Source organism: Mustela putorius, unplaced genomic scaffold (genome assembly GCF_011764305.1).
Source record: "Mustela putorius furo isolate JIRA1106 unplaced genomic scaffold, ASM1176430v1.1 tig00000224_pilon_pilon_pilon, whole genome shotgun sequence".
In the NCBI taxonomy this organism is placed as follows: domain Eukaryota; kingdom Metazoa; phylum Chordata; class Mammalia; order Carnivora; family Mustelidae; genus Mustela; species Mustela putorius.
The window spans coordinates 29,999,599-30,014,576 of NW_025421321.1; the positions used below are offsets into that span (position 1 = coordinate 29,999,599).

The 14,978-nt window shown below is 35.2% G+C and overlaps 1 protein-coding gene across 8 annotated transcripts in view; it reads left to right on the forward strand.

The window, feature by feature from the left end:
* Positions 1–14,978, forward strand: part of SANBR (SANT and BTB domain regulator of CSR) — a 53,789-nt gene that overhangs the window by 20,134 nt on the left and 18,677 nt on the right. For all 8 annotated transcript variants that reach the window (XR_006606044.1, XM_004742021.3, XM_045077879.1 and 5 more), the window contains 5 exons: positions 748–908; positions 4,563–4,649; positions 4,758–4,868; positions 7,235–7,358; positions 10,998–11,150. Coding sequence is in view for 7 of the 8 variants with exons in the window: in XM_004742021.3 (XP_004742078.1) it covers positions 748–908; positions 4,563–4,649; positions 4,758–4,868; positions 7,235–7,358; positions 10,998–11,150 (636 nt within the window). In the remaining variant the exon portion in view is untranslated. The remainder of the gene's footprint in view (positions 1–747; positions 909–4,562; positions 4,650–4,757; positions 4,869–7,234; positions 7,359–10,997; positions 11,151–14,978) is intronic.

Genomic DNA, 14,978 nt, shown 5'->3' on the forward strand with positions numbered 1-14,978 from the left:
CTTTGCTATATTAACAGATGTGAAATTTGTTTACTTGATTATTTGGAGTTTTATTAGTTCTCTGTATTCTTCCTACTCCTTAGTTGTTCCTCCATTTAGTTGTTAGTATTAATTGCTTCAGAGTGGGGTTACAGAAAAAAGTAGAAATTAAAAGAGTCCTTTATCTTTGAGTTTTGAGATCTAAGCCCTAAAGCATAATTTTTATGCCATAAACAAAATATTTGGAAAATACATGATTAGCCAGCATTACTTTTCCCCAAAACCCAAATCCACCTCAAAAAGAAAGTAGGTATACCTCAGGTTGGAGAAAAGGGAATAAAGTCAGAAAGCAAGCACAACACAACTGAGAAAACCCTGAAGTGACTAAAATTATGTTTTAGCCACTCAAAGAAGTAGAGGCTTAATATTGCCATTAAGTGTAGTTATAGAAAGTCACATCTTATATACAGGAGTTTGTGGACTAAGATTTATACCTGCCACAATTTTGAAGGATGCTCATTGCATTATTATTTAGAGTATGCTAGGAAAATTGGAAGTTATTTTCCTAGCTCTGTATGTGTTTGTAGAAATATGGCCTGCTGGCTCATCTTGCAACAGTATAGATTAACCCAGATAGGCAAAATCCAGTTAGCTCCTAGCAGTCCATGGATCAAACTTTTAATGAATTTTGTCTTTAAAAGGTATTCACATGACATCATCCTCATGCTACTCTTTTCAACATTCTTTTTTTGTTGTATGTTTTTTTAGGTTGAACAATGTATTCAGTATTGCCACAAAAATATGAATGCCATAGTAGCTACCCCATGCAACATGAACTGTATTAATGCAAATCTACTTACACGTATAGCTGATCTGTTCACACACAATGAAGTTGATGATTTAAAAGACAAGAAAGATAAATTTAGAAGGTAATTTTTTTAATTTAATTTTTAACCAAGTATTCCTGTTAGAAGAAATATACTTCCATTTCATTTTAGTGAAATATTCTATTTTATTTCAAATGAAATAAAATTTATCCAGAGCCAATGGCTCTAGATAAAAATTAGTACTTAAATTATTTTGTATAATGCAGATATGAACGTGTTGTATTAGTGAATTATGTTAAAAATTACTAAGTGTCCATGGGTGACTTAGTCGGTTAAGTGGCTGCCTTCCGCTGAGTCCAGCATCTGGCTTCTTGCTCAGTAGGGAGCCTGCTTCCCACCCCCTCCCCCGCTTGTGCTCTCTCTCTCTCTCTCTCTCTGTCAAATGGATAAATAAAATATTTTAAAAATATTAAGATAGGGGGCACCTGGGTGACTCAGTGGGGTAAAGCCTCTGCCTTCGGCTCAGGTCCTGATCCCCCGGTCCTGGGATCAAGCCCCACATTGGGTTCTCTGCTCAGTAGGGAGCCTGCTCCCCTCCCCCCGCCCCCTGCCTTCCTCTCTGCCTACTTGTGATCTCTGTCAAATAAATAAAATCTTTTTTTTTTAAGATTTTATTTATTTATTTGACAGAGATCACAAGTAGGCAGAGAGGCAGGCAGAGAGAAAGGGGGATGCAGGCTCCTTGCTGAGCAGAGAGCCCGATGCGGGGCTTGATCCCAGAGTCCTGGGATCAGGACCTGAGCTGAAAGCAGAAGCTTTAACCCACTGAGCCTCCCAGGCACACCAAATAAATAAAATCTTTAAAAAATATTGATAGGCCTCATTATAAAGAGGAAGAATGCTATGAGATGAGGTCAGCGGTGGTCATATCATTTAGGTACTCATTAAGTCTTGGCAAAAAGGGTATACTTTATTCTAAATGTCAGTGAGAGCAGAGGAATGGCATGATTTGATTTGTTTTGTTGTTGTTTTTTTTTAAGATTTTATTTATTTGTTTGTAAGAGAGAGAGGAGCGAGAGTGAGCACAGGCAGAGGCAGAGGGAGAAGCAGGCTCCCTGCCAAGCACGGAGCCCGATGTGGGACTCGATCCCAGGACGCTGGGATCATGACCTGAGCTGAAGGCAGCTGCTTAACCAACTGAGCTACCCAGGCGTCCTGATTTGATTTGTTTTTAAGAGATCATCCTGGTTGCTCTGGGGACAATAGACTATAAGGATGTAAGAAGCAAGGAAGCTATGAAGAGGCTAGTGCAGTCGTCTGGTGAGAGATGAAAGGGTTTGGACTAGAGTAGGAGCTGATGAGAAGTAGATGGATTCAGAGGGTGTTATTAGATCTGACAGATTTCAGATGGAATAATGTGGTGAGAGAGTGTATCCTAGGATAATTACTAGATTGAGGTTTAAGAAGCAATTAAGTGCATTATAGTGCCATTAATAGAGGAGAGATTGAGGTGACGGGAATCAGGAGATGGGTTTAGGTCTTATTAAGAGTATTTGATATATTTAATATACTTTGGGGACATTAAAAAAAAAAGAGGTAGGATAGCATAGATATGTGGGTATTTAAGTCTGAAACTTAGGTCAGAGGTTAGAGCTTAAAATAGAAATGTGAGTAAATAGATTTGAAGCCATGGAACTGGGTGAGATTTTTTTGCAAGATCATTCTTTCTCCACTGAATTGCAGTGGCATCTTTGCTAAAATCAGGTGACTGTATATGGAAGATGTGTTTTGGAACTCTCCATTTTGTTCTGATTTTTTCTTCTTTTTTTAAATTGAAATATAGTTGACACACAATGTTACATTAGTTTCAGGTGTACAACATAGTGATTTGACAACTCTATGCATTAAGCTATACTCCCCACAAAAGTAGCTACTATCTGTCACCCTACAATACACTTACAAAACCTTTGACTATATTCCCTGTGCTGTGCCTTTAATCCCATGACTCACTCATCTCCTAACTGGAAACCTGTATTTTACACTGTCCTTCACCCATTTTGTCCATTCCTATCTCCCTCCCCTCTGGCAGCCATCAGTTTGTTCTCTGTAGGTCTGAGTCTGCTTTTTGTTTGTTTATTCATTTGTCTTTTAGATTCCACATATAAGTGAAATCAGATGGTATTTGTTTTTCTCTACTTAACTTAGCATAATGCCCTCTGGGGTCCTTCCATGTTGTCACAAATGGCGAGATCTCATCCTTTTTATGGCTAAGTAATATCCCATTATGTATATACATAAACCATATCTTTTTTATCCATTCATCTATGGATGCATACCTGGGTTGCTTCCATATCTTGGCTATTGTAAATAATATTGTAATAAACATAGGGGTGCATGTATGTTTTCAGATTAGGGGAATTACTGGATCATATGGTGGTTCTACTTTCAATCTTTTGAGCAACCTTCATCTGTTTTCCACAGTGGCTGCACCAATTTACATTCCACCGACGGTGCATAGGAGTTCCTTTTCCTTCACATCCTTGCTGTCACTTGTTATTTCTTATCTTTTTTATTGTAACCATTCTGACACTTGTAAGGTCATATCTCATTGTGGTTTTGATTTGATTTTGATTTCCCTGATAATTAGTGATACTGAACATCTTTTCATATGTCTGTTGGCCATCTGTATGTCTCCTTGGAAAAATGTCTATTCAGGAGCATGGACAGAGTTTTTTTGGTATTGAATTTTTAAGTTTTTTATATATTTTGGATATTAACTCTGTATTGGATATATCATTTGTTAATATCTTCTCCCATTCAATAGGTTGCCTTTTTGTTTTGTTAATGATTTCCTTGCTGTGCAAAAGCTTTATATTTTGATGTAGTCCCAATTGTTCATTTTTGCTTTTGTTTCCCTTGCCTAAGGACTCATAGTTACAAGAAAGTTGCAAACGTCAATGTCCAAGAAATTATACTGCCTATGCTTTCTTCTATGAGTTTTATGGTATCAGGTCTCACATTTAGGTTTTTAATATGTTTTGAGGTTTTTTTGCGTATGGTGTGAGAAAGTGATCCAGTTTCATTCTTTTGCATATAGCTGTCCAGTTTTGTTCATTTCTTTGTCTCTACTTATATCAGTAGTACACTATCTTAATTACAGTGGCTTTATAATTTTTTTTTGGTATGTAGTTATCTAAATTCTGAGACCTAAATACTTGAAAATGGGGTTAATATAATAAATCCAGATCTGGCCTCAGGATATAAAGTTGGAATTAACAACATAAGACTTAAAATTTAGTCACATTATACAGAATTGTAAAGTTTTTATAAACATATGTCAAATGCTTAATGCTGTATCTGGCACTCTTTGCAAACAGTGTTCATTCAACCTTCATAAAACCTTGTGAGTTTGGAATTATTAGCCCCATTTTATAGATGAGAAAACAAGGTTAAGAGAGGTTAAGTAGTTGCCAAAGATCATATACCAAGTTATTAGTAGGCCCTTAAGTTTTCAAGTTCCCCAATATCAAATATTCTTGTCCAAATATATTCTTGATTAAGCATTTACCATTAGTAGGTTTACTTGCTTAGAACACTGTAAGTATTTCATAAATTCCTGAAGAGAGTCTCTCCAAGGATTTACTAATTTTGTTTTCTACATATGCAGATAGGTTAGTGTTTATTTTCATTACTAGCAAGTAACTTTAATAATGTAAATAATATAAAATTAATTTGTTGGTCATTTGTTGTTAATAGTAAACTTTTTTGTAAGAAGATTGAGAGACTTTTTGATCCTGAGTACTTGAACCCAGATTCTCGGAATAATGCATCAACGTTATACAGGTACAGTGATGTGTTTTTCTTTGCTATTCTACCCAATGCAGCTAAATTGTTTAATTTTACGTCATTTTAAATGTTCTTGTTTGTTTTTGTGTCTTCTTTGTGTTATAGATGCTGTTTGTGTAAGAAACTTTTAACAAAAGAAACAGAAAGAAGAATTCCTTGCATTCCTGGAAAAATCAATGTGGATCAACATGGAAATATTATCTACATTCACATAAGGTGCAGTAAAAATAAAGTACACCTTTCAGATGTGAATTACTAGTGTTTTTCTAAAGACATAACTAATTTTACAAGGTATAGAACAACAATTTTTTCTGATTGTGATTCAGCTTTGACTTGCAAAGATACTATCAAAACAAGTTTTGTAAAAGCTGTATTTTGTTTACTGGGTAAATTTCATGATTTTTTAGACTTCAAAATAGTAAAAATTATTGTGCATTAATCTTGAAAGATATTCTGGTCAGTGCCACTAAAATGGTTTCTTTTCTCTAATGATTTTATTTATACAAACATTATATTGAATTTGACAGAGAACCGTATTTATTTTCAGATAAATTTTGGTAAATGAGGAAATTGTCTTTAAAATTGGTTATTCCTGGGGTGCCTGGGTGGCTCAGTCATTAAGCATCTGCCTTTGGCTCAGATCATGATCCCAGTATCCTGGGATCGAGCCCTGCCTTGGGCTCCCTGTTCGGTGGAGAGCCTGCTTCTCCTCTCCCACTCCCCCTGCTTGTGTTCCTTCTCTTGCTGTGTCTTTCTCTCTGTCAAATAAATAAAGAAAATCTTAAAAAATAAAAAAATAAAATTGGATATTCCCTAATCTATTTATTCTTTATACTTTGTTAGTATTCCATTAATATGTAGCCCTATTTTATTCCCCTTTAAATTCAAAACTACTTCTCATTCTCGGTAGAGGGAAGAGTATTGTAAATTGGTATAAAATCTCAGAAAAGCAAGAATTCTGAAATGTGTTTATTCTCTAAAAATACATAAATAAAAATAAATAAATAAATTTCTGCTAGGAATTTATCCACAGAAGTAATATTAGACTTGTGAAAACACTCAACAAGAAAACCTATTGCTATATTGTTTAGATAGGAAAGAAAAGGGAAACATCCAAATGATTAAATGAACTAAAATAAATCCATGTAGTATTATATCTATATAAATATATCTGTATATATAAAATAAATATATCTATATCTATATATCTTAATGTGCAGCCTTTGAGAATAATATTGTCAAAGTATGTATCATTATAAAGCAAGTTGTTAATAGTGAATTAAGTGAAAAAAGTCATAAAACTAGAAACATTCACTAAACTGTAAACAGTGGTGTTGCCTTTAAGTGATAGTATTATGGATGCTTTTAATTTTGTTCTTTTTTTTTCTATGTTAAAAATGTACAGTACTTTTGTTAAAGGAAAAAATAGTATAAATGTTAAGTTTCATATTTTAAACATTAAAACAAATATAGAGAAACACATTTAACTCTACTATTAATATTACAGTCACGCTTATTTTTTAAGCATTTTTTTAAGTTTTTTTTTTTTTTTTTAGTAATCTCTGCACCCAACATGGAGCTCAAACTCATGACCCTGAGATCAAGAGTCACATGCTCCTCTGACTGAGCCAGCCAGATGCCCCTTGAGACATGTTTAAAATTTTTCATTTTTCTCTTCATACAATAATCAGGGGAATCTTTATTAGTTATTATGAGCACATGGGGTTACTTTTTGTCTTGAGACTTGATTTCACCTTTCAGAAAGTATTTCCATTCTGACAGCAATAACTATTTATGTGAAAAACTTGGTATTAACTTCAACATCCATTTTTGTTGTTTTATTTATAAGTTTTATTTTGTTTATTATTTATTTTTATTGTTATTATTCGTTTATAAGTTTATTTTGTTTTATTTGTAAGTCAGCTGTTGATGACATTTTTTTAAGTTGTCTTTAATTAAAGCAGATGTGCCTATGCAATTTGTAATAACATCATGATATTTTGTTTTTTGTTGAATAAGGACAAAGATAGCAAAGCTCAAAATGATTAAGGGACTTGGAAAAAACAGGAACTGGAGTTACATATGGACATAGCAAATGGGGTTTTAAGCCTTTGCTATTTTTTAAGTTTGTATTAACTTCAAAATGTGTGTTACCAAGACCTGATTTTATATTACTGTATTACTCAATTACTTGAAAATGCCTTTTGAAAATAATATAAAGAAATGTTTAGAATCACCAATGGTTAGTAACTTATTTTACAATATGTACAATTAGAATAAAGGTTCTATTTAGCATCATATGCCTAAGTCCCAACTGTTAGCATGTTCAAAATATATTTAATTTAGCTTAGCAAAATAATTTGGCATTCAGTCTTTGTATCTTTTTCTGTTGTCCACAGAAAAAGAGAATAAATAAACTCCCAAATGAGATTTTTTCTACTATTCAATGTAGTCCATCCCATAGCTATCATTTGGAGAATGTTTTTGGAAATAAACCACAAATTTAAAAACATTTGCTTAAAACAAATTGTTTTTATTACTTGCTTGTAAAATAATAGAATAATTGAGGCTCTTTTCTCCAGGGATAAGACTTGGGATGTTCATGAGTATTTGAATAGTCTTTTTGAAGAATTAAAATCTTGGAGAGATGTATATTGGCGCTTGTGGGGAACAGTCAACTGGCTAACTTGTTCAAGATGTTATCAGGTGAGGTTTTCTTTCTTTCTTTTCTTTTTTTTTTTAAAGAATCAATATTTGGGGGCACCTGGGTGGCTCAGTGGGTTGAGCCTCTGCCTTCTGCTCAGGTCATGATCTCAGGGTCCTGGGATTGAGCCCCTCATCTGGCTCTCTGCTCAGCAGGGAGCCTGCTTCCCCTTCCTCTGTGCCCACTTGTGATCTCTCTCTCTCTCTCTGTGTCAAATAAGTAAAATCTTTAAAAAAAAAAAAAAGAATTAATATTTTGCCTGCAAACTCTTAAGATTTTTTTTTTTAAGATTTTATTTATTTATTTGACAGAGAGAGACAGCAAGAGAGGGAACACAAGCAGGGGGAGCGGGAGAGGGAGAAGCAGGCTTCCCACTGAGCAGGGAGCCCAATGCAGGGCTCTATCTCCAGACCGTGGGATCACAACCTGAGCTGAAGGCAGATGCTTAACGACTGAGCCACCCAGGCACCCCTAACATTTTGTTTTTATGTAATCTCTATATCCAGTGTGGGGCCAAACTCAACCCTGAGATCAGGCATTCCATGCTGTACCAACTGCGCCAGCCAGATTCCCGGCCAGCAGAGCAGGCTTTTTAAACATAGGCTGTTTAATAGTATGATTGGGTGTGTTTAGACAATATATGACATCTTTTTTAAAGAAACCAGTAATAAAAACAGTGGCACTATTAAACATTGCTTGTATCTGGTTTTGTCTCTCTTACTGTGTATCTTCAACCTCCTCTTTATTTTCATTAATGAAACAATCATGCTTTGTCTAATTTTTAGAAAATCAACAGGTTTTAAGTGACCAAATCCATTTTTTCAGTGGGAAACAAAACATCAAAATTCTTACAACCTTCAATTATTTTGGGCCAAACTGTTTCTCTGTTAGCCCATTAATTTCTTTAGAAACTCAGAAGCACTTTGTAGATATGGTACTATTAATATGTGCTCTTCTTATTATAGCAGTTGTGTTCCCAAAAAGATTAAAAGATTTTGTTCATTTTGTTTAATAAATGAAATCTGTAATAAAAGCATAAGAAAGCTTATTATTTGAAGGTACCTGTAATAAATCCTTTTATAGAATAAGTAGATCTTTGTAAGTCACAGTCATTCCTAATCGGTCTTAGTATAAATCCAGAATGTTCTACATAAATTTTTTTATAAGTGCCTAATGTTTCCCTGCCCCCAGTAACTTTCTCTCTCACCTGAGTAAAAGTTTTCAGTAAATGGAAGATAGAACAGCTTATCAAACCTATCATGGTGAGTTTTTTCAAACTATGTGAATTTCCACCCGATGGACTCCCAATTTCCGCAATTTTTTTGATTGGATTTGTTGAAGTATAGCATTCATTTAGTAAAATTTATCCTTATACAGTAAAATTCATCCTTTTTTATGAGGTTTGACAAACACATACAGTCATGTAACTACCACCGCAGTCAAAGCATAAGCCACTTCCATCAGCCTAGACATTTCTCTGGACCTCTTCTCATTTCTTCTTCCACCCCAGCCTCTGGCAGCACTGATCTGCTTACTGTCCCTGTTTACTTGCCTTTTCCAGAATGTCATATACATAGAATCATACTGTATTTAGCTTTTTGATCTGGCTTCTTTTACTTAGCAAATGGATTTGAAGTTTATCCATATTGCTTTATGTGTCCGTTTATTTCTTCTTTGTGCTACATTGTGTAAATGTATCCCAGTATGTTGATCCACTCACCTGTGAAGGATTTTATAGTGTTTCTAGTTTAGAGCTATTATGAAAAAAGCAACCATAAACATTTCCATACAGGCTTTCATATGAACATAGGTTTTCATTTCTCTTGAGTTATTACCTAGAAGTAGGATTGCTAGATTGTGTGGTAAATGTAAGCTTAACATTTATGATGCTTAGTTTCCCAAAGTCCTTGAGTCATTTTGCATCCTTGCCAGCTCTGTGTGAGAGTTCCAGTTGTTCCACACCCTCACCAGCACTCTTTGTTGTTAGCTTAGGTTTGGGGTGCAGGAGGGAGGTTGTTTGTTTTTTAAACTTGGTAGATATTTAGTAGATACTCCCTACAATGGACTAGCACTAATAATCAAGTATTTCAAGCTTCTAAAATCTGACTTGTTTAGCATGTTGGAACACAGAAAGTATGAGGGACTTTTGCACTTCTTTATAGCAAATTGAATATTGATTTACAGTATTTCTTATGGAGAGTTTATAAACTCGTAAAATATTTCAGATGTAAAATATTTTGTGTATGAGAGTGCACCTTATAGCTATTATCACTCAAAAAATTTTTTAAAGATTTATTTATTGTAGAAAGAGAGAGAGTACAGGGGCAAAGAGCAGAGGAAAAGAGAAAATCCTCAAATAGACTTCTTGCCGAGCACAGAGCCTGATCTGGGACTCAGTCTGAGGACCCTGAGATCACAACCTGAGCTGAAACCAAGAGTTGGGTGCTTAAGTGACTGAGCCACCCAGGCACTCCTAGACTCAAAATTAAATTAAAAACTGTTTAAAAATGATAATTGGAACTAATGACTAAGAATTTGGAATTATGGACTATCTTTTATTGCTTTTATGTTTAAAATAAGTGCTTAAAATTGTTAATGTTGTTCTTTATTTTATCAACTTGTAAACATATCTGAAAACTATTAATTTTATTATTAAAATTCAACTATTCAGCTATTCAAAGTTATCACATAGTTTTCATTATCGTTGGTGCTAAATATTTACCTTAAAAAATATGTCTAAGGGGTGCCTGGGTGGCTCAGTGGGTTAGGCCGCTGCCTTCAGCTCAGGTCATGATCTCAGGGTCCTGGGATCAAGTCCCGCATCGGGCTCTCTGCTCAGCAAGGAGCCTGCTTCCCTTCCTCTCTCTCTGCCTGCCTCTCCGTCTACTTGTGATTTCTCTCTGTCAAATAAATAAATAAAATCTTTAAAAAAAAAAAATGTCTAAGAATAATCAAGTGAGGCAAATTTTATTTCATTTTTTTTTTTTGGAAAACTTTTTATTTGATTAGCTATTTTTAAAATTAGATGTACATCGAGATCAATTTAATGCACCTGAATTTTGAGTAAAGTGTTTTGCTTTTGCTTTGCTTCATTGAGGTGCCTGCCATAAAATTCATTCATTTTAAGTGTATGATTCACTGATTCTTAGTAAGTTTACAGAGTTGTTCATCTATCACCACCATCCAATTTTAGTACATTTCCACCATTCCAAAAATGATCCCTGTTTCCATTTGCTGCCATTCCCCAATTTATCTCCAACCCCAGGTAACCAACTAATCTACTTTGTGTCTCTAGAGATTTGCCTTTTCTGTACGTGTTATTTAAATGGAATATACAGGGGCACCTGGGTGGCTCAGTCGGTTAAGCATCTGCCTTCAGCTCAGGTCATGATCCAAGTTTTCTGGGATCAAGTGCCCATCTGGGCTCCCTGCCCAGCACAGTGTCTGCTTCTCCTCTCCCTCTACGTTTCCCCCTGCTCGTGCTCTCTTGCTCTCCCAAATAAAAAAAAAATAAAATACTTTTTAAAAATTAAAAAGAAAATAAATGGAACATACATTTTGTAGTCCTGAGTAAAAATTTTTTGGGATGTAGAATTTTATTGTGGGAATAATAATTGATTTTATATATTTCTTTTATTCAGGCTTTTCTCTGTATAGAATTTTCACATTGTCAATATCACTCAGAAACAGTGGTTTATCCTACCGCATCAAGTTCACTGAGTACTGTTGGCACTGGTATTTATCCCTGCTGTAACCAAAAGGTTCTTCGGTTTGATCCCACTCAGCTTACAAAGGTAAATTTTGGTTTTTTGTTGTTTCAAAGATTTTATTTTTAAAAAAGATTTTATTATTTTAAGTAATCTCTACACCCAACATGGGGCTAAAACTTACAACCTCAAGATCAAGAGTCTCATGCTCCACCAGTTGAGCCAGCGAGGTAAATTTTGGATGTTGCCCTTTTGTAGTTACAGTGCTCACTGCACTGTCTATTTAATCTTTCCTCCTTTTGTTGTTTTTAAAGCATAAAGATGATACATTCATATAGGAAAGAATTTAAACAATACAAAAATATGTATAGTTAAAAGTAGAAGTTCCTTGTTCTTGTTCTTGTTCCTTGTTCTGCATCTTTTCTAAGAGGTAACCACAGTTAACAGTTTCCTTTCAGACTTCGTTTTATACAATTTTTCTTTTTTTTAATATTAAGTTTTCTTGCCTTTTCTCTTTTCAAGATTTTATTTATTTGAGAGAGAGCATACATACAAGCTGTGAGTGGGGCAGTGGGAGAGGGCGAAGCAGGCTCCCCACAGAGCAGCGAGCCCAATGCAGGGCTTGATTCCAGGACCCTGAGATCATGGCCTAAGCCAAAGGCAGACGCTTAACCAACTGAGCCACACAGGCACCCCTGTTTTGTACATTTCAAGCACAAATTATATGCAGTTTTTTATGTTGGAAATAGGAACATACTGTTCATATTATTCTGTAACATGCCCTTTTCAATCAGCAATATACCTAGGTTATCTTTCTGTCATTTATTTTACTGCTGCATAATATCCTAAGCCGTGCATATATCACAATTTATTTAACCAGCCTCCTATCAATGAACATTTAGGTTGTTTCCAGATTGATGGTATTTGTGTGTTGTAATGAACATCCTTATACATACATCTTGTTACAATATGTGAGTATTGCTGTAGGTTAGAGTCCTTGATAACTAACACTTTTGAAAATGTTATGTAATTAAATTTCATCAGTGGAGGAAAATAACCTAAAGCTCTTCCTCCTCCTCATCCATACAACAGTTATTTATAAAGTACCACAGTTGTGTCACACTGTGCAAGGCAGAGAATAATCTAATTTCTGTAAAATTAAATAGTTTCTCCCTTTGTGGAGCTTATAGCTCATGCAGTAGAATCAAAAGGGGGGTAAAAAAGCATGCAAAGAAATGTTTGAAGAAGTATGCAGGGCCATAAATGTCTATAATAGGCTGGTCTGAACTGGGCATTGAAGTTAAGGAGTTGGCATTCGGTTGAAATCTGAAGGGTGGGTAGGAGTTTGTGAGGCAAAAAAGAGGGACATAGTCTGAATACCTAGGCCAGAAGGAATACAGTGAATGAAAAAGACTGAACAAAGCTGCCTGTTATGGAAAACAGTTTAAGAAAAGGCTGGGAAGGTAGGTAGGTGTTAGGCAATGCAGGGACAGGAGCTTGTAGGCCATGGGGTTTTTTTTTGTTTTTAAATTTGGGGTTTTGAAGATAAGTTGCACTGTGTAGAGTGGCTTAGGAATATTAAGTGTCATCAGGTATGAGAGTAGTTACTGCTTAGTCTTAAAGATGATGATAGCTTGGCCCAGGGTTGTAAAGATGAATTCAGAATTTAGAAGATAAAACTGAAATGGCTTGATGGATTATATCACAGAGGAAAAAGTCGAGAATAACTCAGTTTCTTGCTTGTGCTACTGCTCATGAGTTCTGTTTTGGACATTTTGAGATTGAGGTGTTCTGTTTTGGACATTTTGAGATTGAGGTGTTTTAGGAGACAACCAGGCAAAGAGTGTTAGATAGGTGGGGTTTGGGGTTCAGAGAATTGGCTACCTGGAGGTGATAATTTTAAGTCTTTTTGCACATAAGTGAGAATTGAAACCAGCAGGTCTAGGTGAGCATAAGAAGAGCAGAAAGCCTACAGAGAAGTCTAGAGAAACTCCCAGAATTTAATGGCTGGATAGCAAAGCACAAGCCTACAAAAGACAAAGATCAGGAGCGGCAGGAATAATAGAAGGAAAACCAAGGATGTTGTCATGAAAATCAAAGGAGTAGTATTTGAAGAAAGAGAAAGTAGTCCATGATGCCAAATATTGCCAAGAAGTCAGAAAAAATAATGAAAGAAATCTGTCCTTTAACTATGGTAACCTGGAATTCATGTGTGAAGAACTGTTTTGTTGGAGTACTAGATACCAAAGCCAGATTGGTATGGGTTGTGGAAGAACAAATGTGGGCAGTATGAAGAGCAGCTCTTTTGGGAAGTTGGAGAATGGAGAAGCTAAATCAGTATTATACTATAGGTATTTGGTTATTGTTTCTGCTTTATTTTGTTTTAATATTAGAGATCTTTTTTAAAGTCGGTGGAAGATCCAGTTGAGGAGGAGAGGTTGATGATATATGGTTATGAGGCAGTATTAGTTTAGATGAGAAGAAGGGCAGTTCCTCTATTGGAACAGTAAAGAAAGAGTAGGGTGTTTGTGGTTATTAGTAAAATTGTGTTTTTATCATTTGGATGCATTCTTTCCAATCTAATGCCTTTCCTCTTATCTCTGAAGTATGAGGGAAAAGCCATCTGCTAAGATTGAGAGGGGAAAGGGAAGGTTCTTCCAAGGTTTGAAGCAAGTATTCAAGGTTTGAAATAGTCTTTTTGGAAAACATGAGAGTGAATTTCCCAGAGAAAGGTTGTAGGTTCCTAAGCAATTTGAGAGCCCATTGGAGTTCGGTAATCCTAAATTCACAATGAAATCCAGCATACCTTTTATGTGACTCTCTCCAGCAGGGCTAAGCTGCTGGAGTGCAAATGTGAAGACAGTGGGTCATTGAGGTTTTACCAGGTGGGTATGATGAGATTTAGGGCGAAGGAATTTGGGGTATTAACATGAATGTTATTGAAATGGTGGATCATAGGATTTAAGCTGGAAGGTAGTTTGTTATATTTACAATCAGTCACCAACTTCGATTAGTCAGAAATTTTATTGATGAGATAATAGGTTACCCACATAATGTTTGTATTTAATGTTAGGTAGATGGTTTGCGTACAAAGCTATTTAAATCAGGTATGACACCATAAATGAAATGGAATTAGCTTTGATAGGCCCAGGACTTTTATTAATTCATGGTTTTGTTATATTTTGCAGTAATATGATTTTTAGTCATTGATTTCTTTGTGGAATGGTGTTTCTGTTTTAACTATCATGTTCACATTGTTGTAAACAATACTAAAAGTTGTAACTCATTGTCTTGTTATTGTCTATTTACTGGTTGAATTAACCCCTTATATTCCATTCATCATGAGACAGTTGAGGAATAAATAGTGATTAAACTGTATGATAAATCTTTATGTGACATAATGGATATTGTTGAGGTGATTTCTTAGGCTAAGTAAAATCTAAATAGTTTATATGATGATTTATATTTCCAGTAATGGCAGAGCTAGTAATTCAGACCATTCCTCCCATCAAAAGGCAACTAAAAAAGGTAGATGATATATAACTATAAAGATTAAATTGAAAGTATCAAAAAAGCTAATAAGATAATAAGGAATTAGTGTTAAGGTATAGGAAATGATAGAAACCTAAGGGAGCCAGCACTCGGGACCATTTTTGCCCTGGGAACAAATACCAGTCTGGAAAGGATCTGGAGGAATGGAGTTAGTAATGAATAACAGTTCCATCCTTACACTTTCAGCTGGGATCCAAAGAAAATAGATTAAATCAGAAATAAACTATTCTTTGCCTGGGTAACACCCAGCCAGCAGCTGGCTTTGACTCAGTTGCATGGCCTAGGAAATTTCAAGTTCTGAACTTGGATTAAGGTCATCTTGGATTGCTGTTGTTCCCAGACACCTAGCAAAAGCAGTAAAAA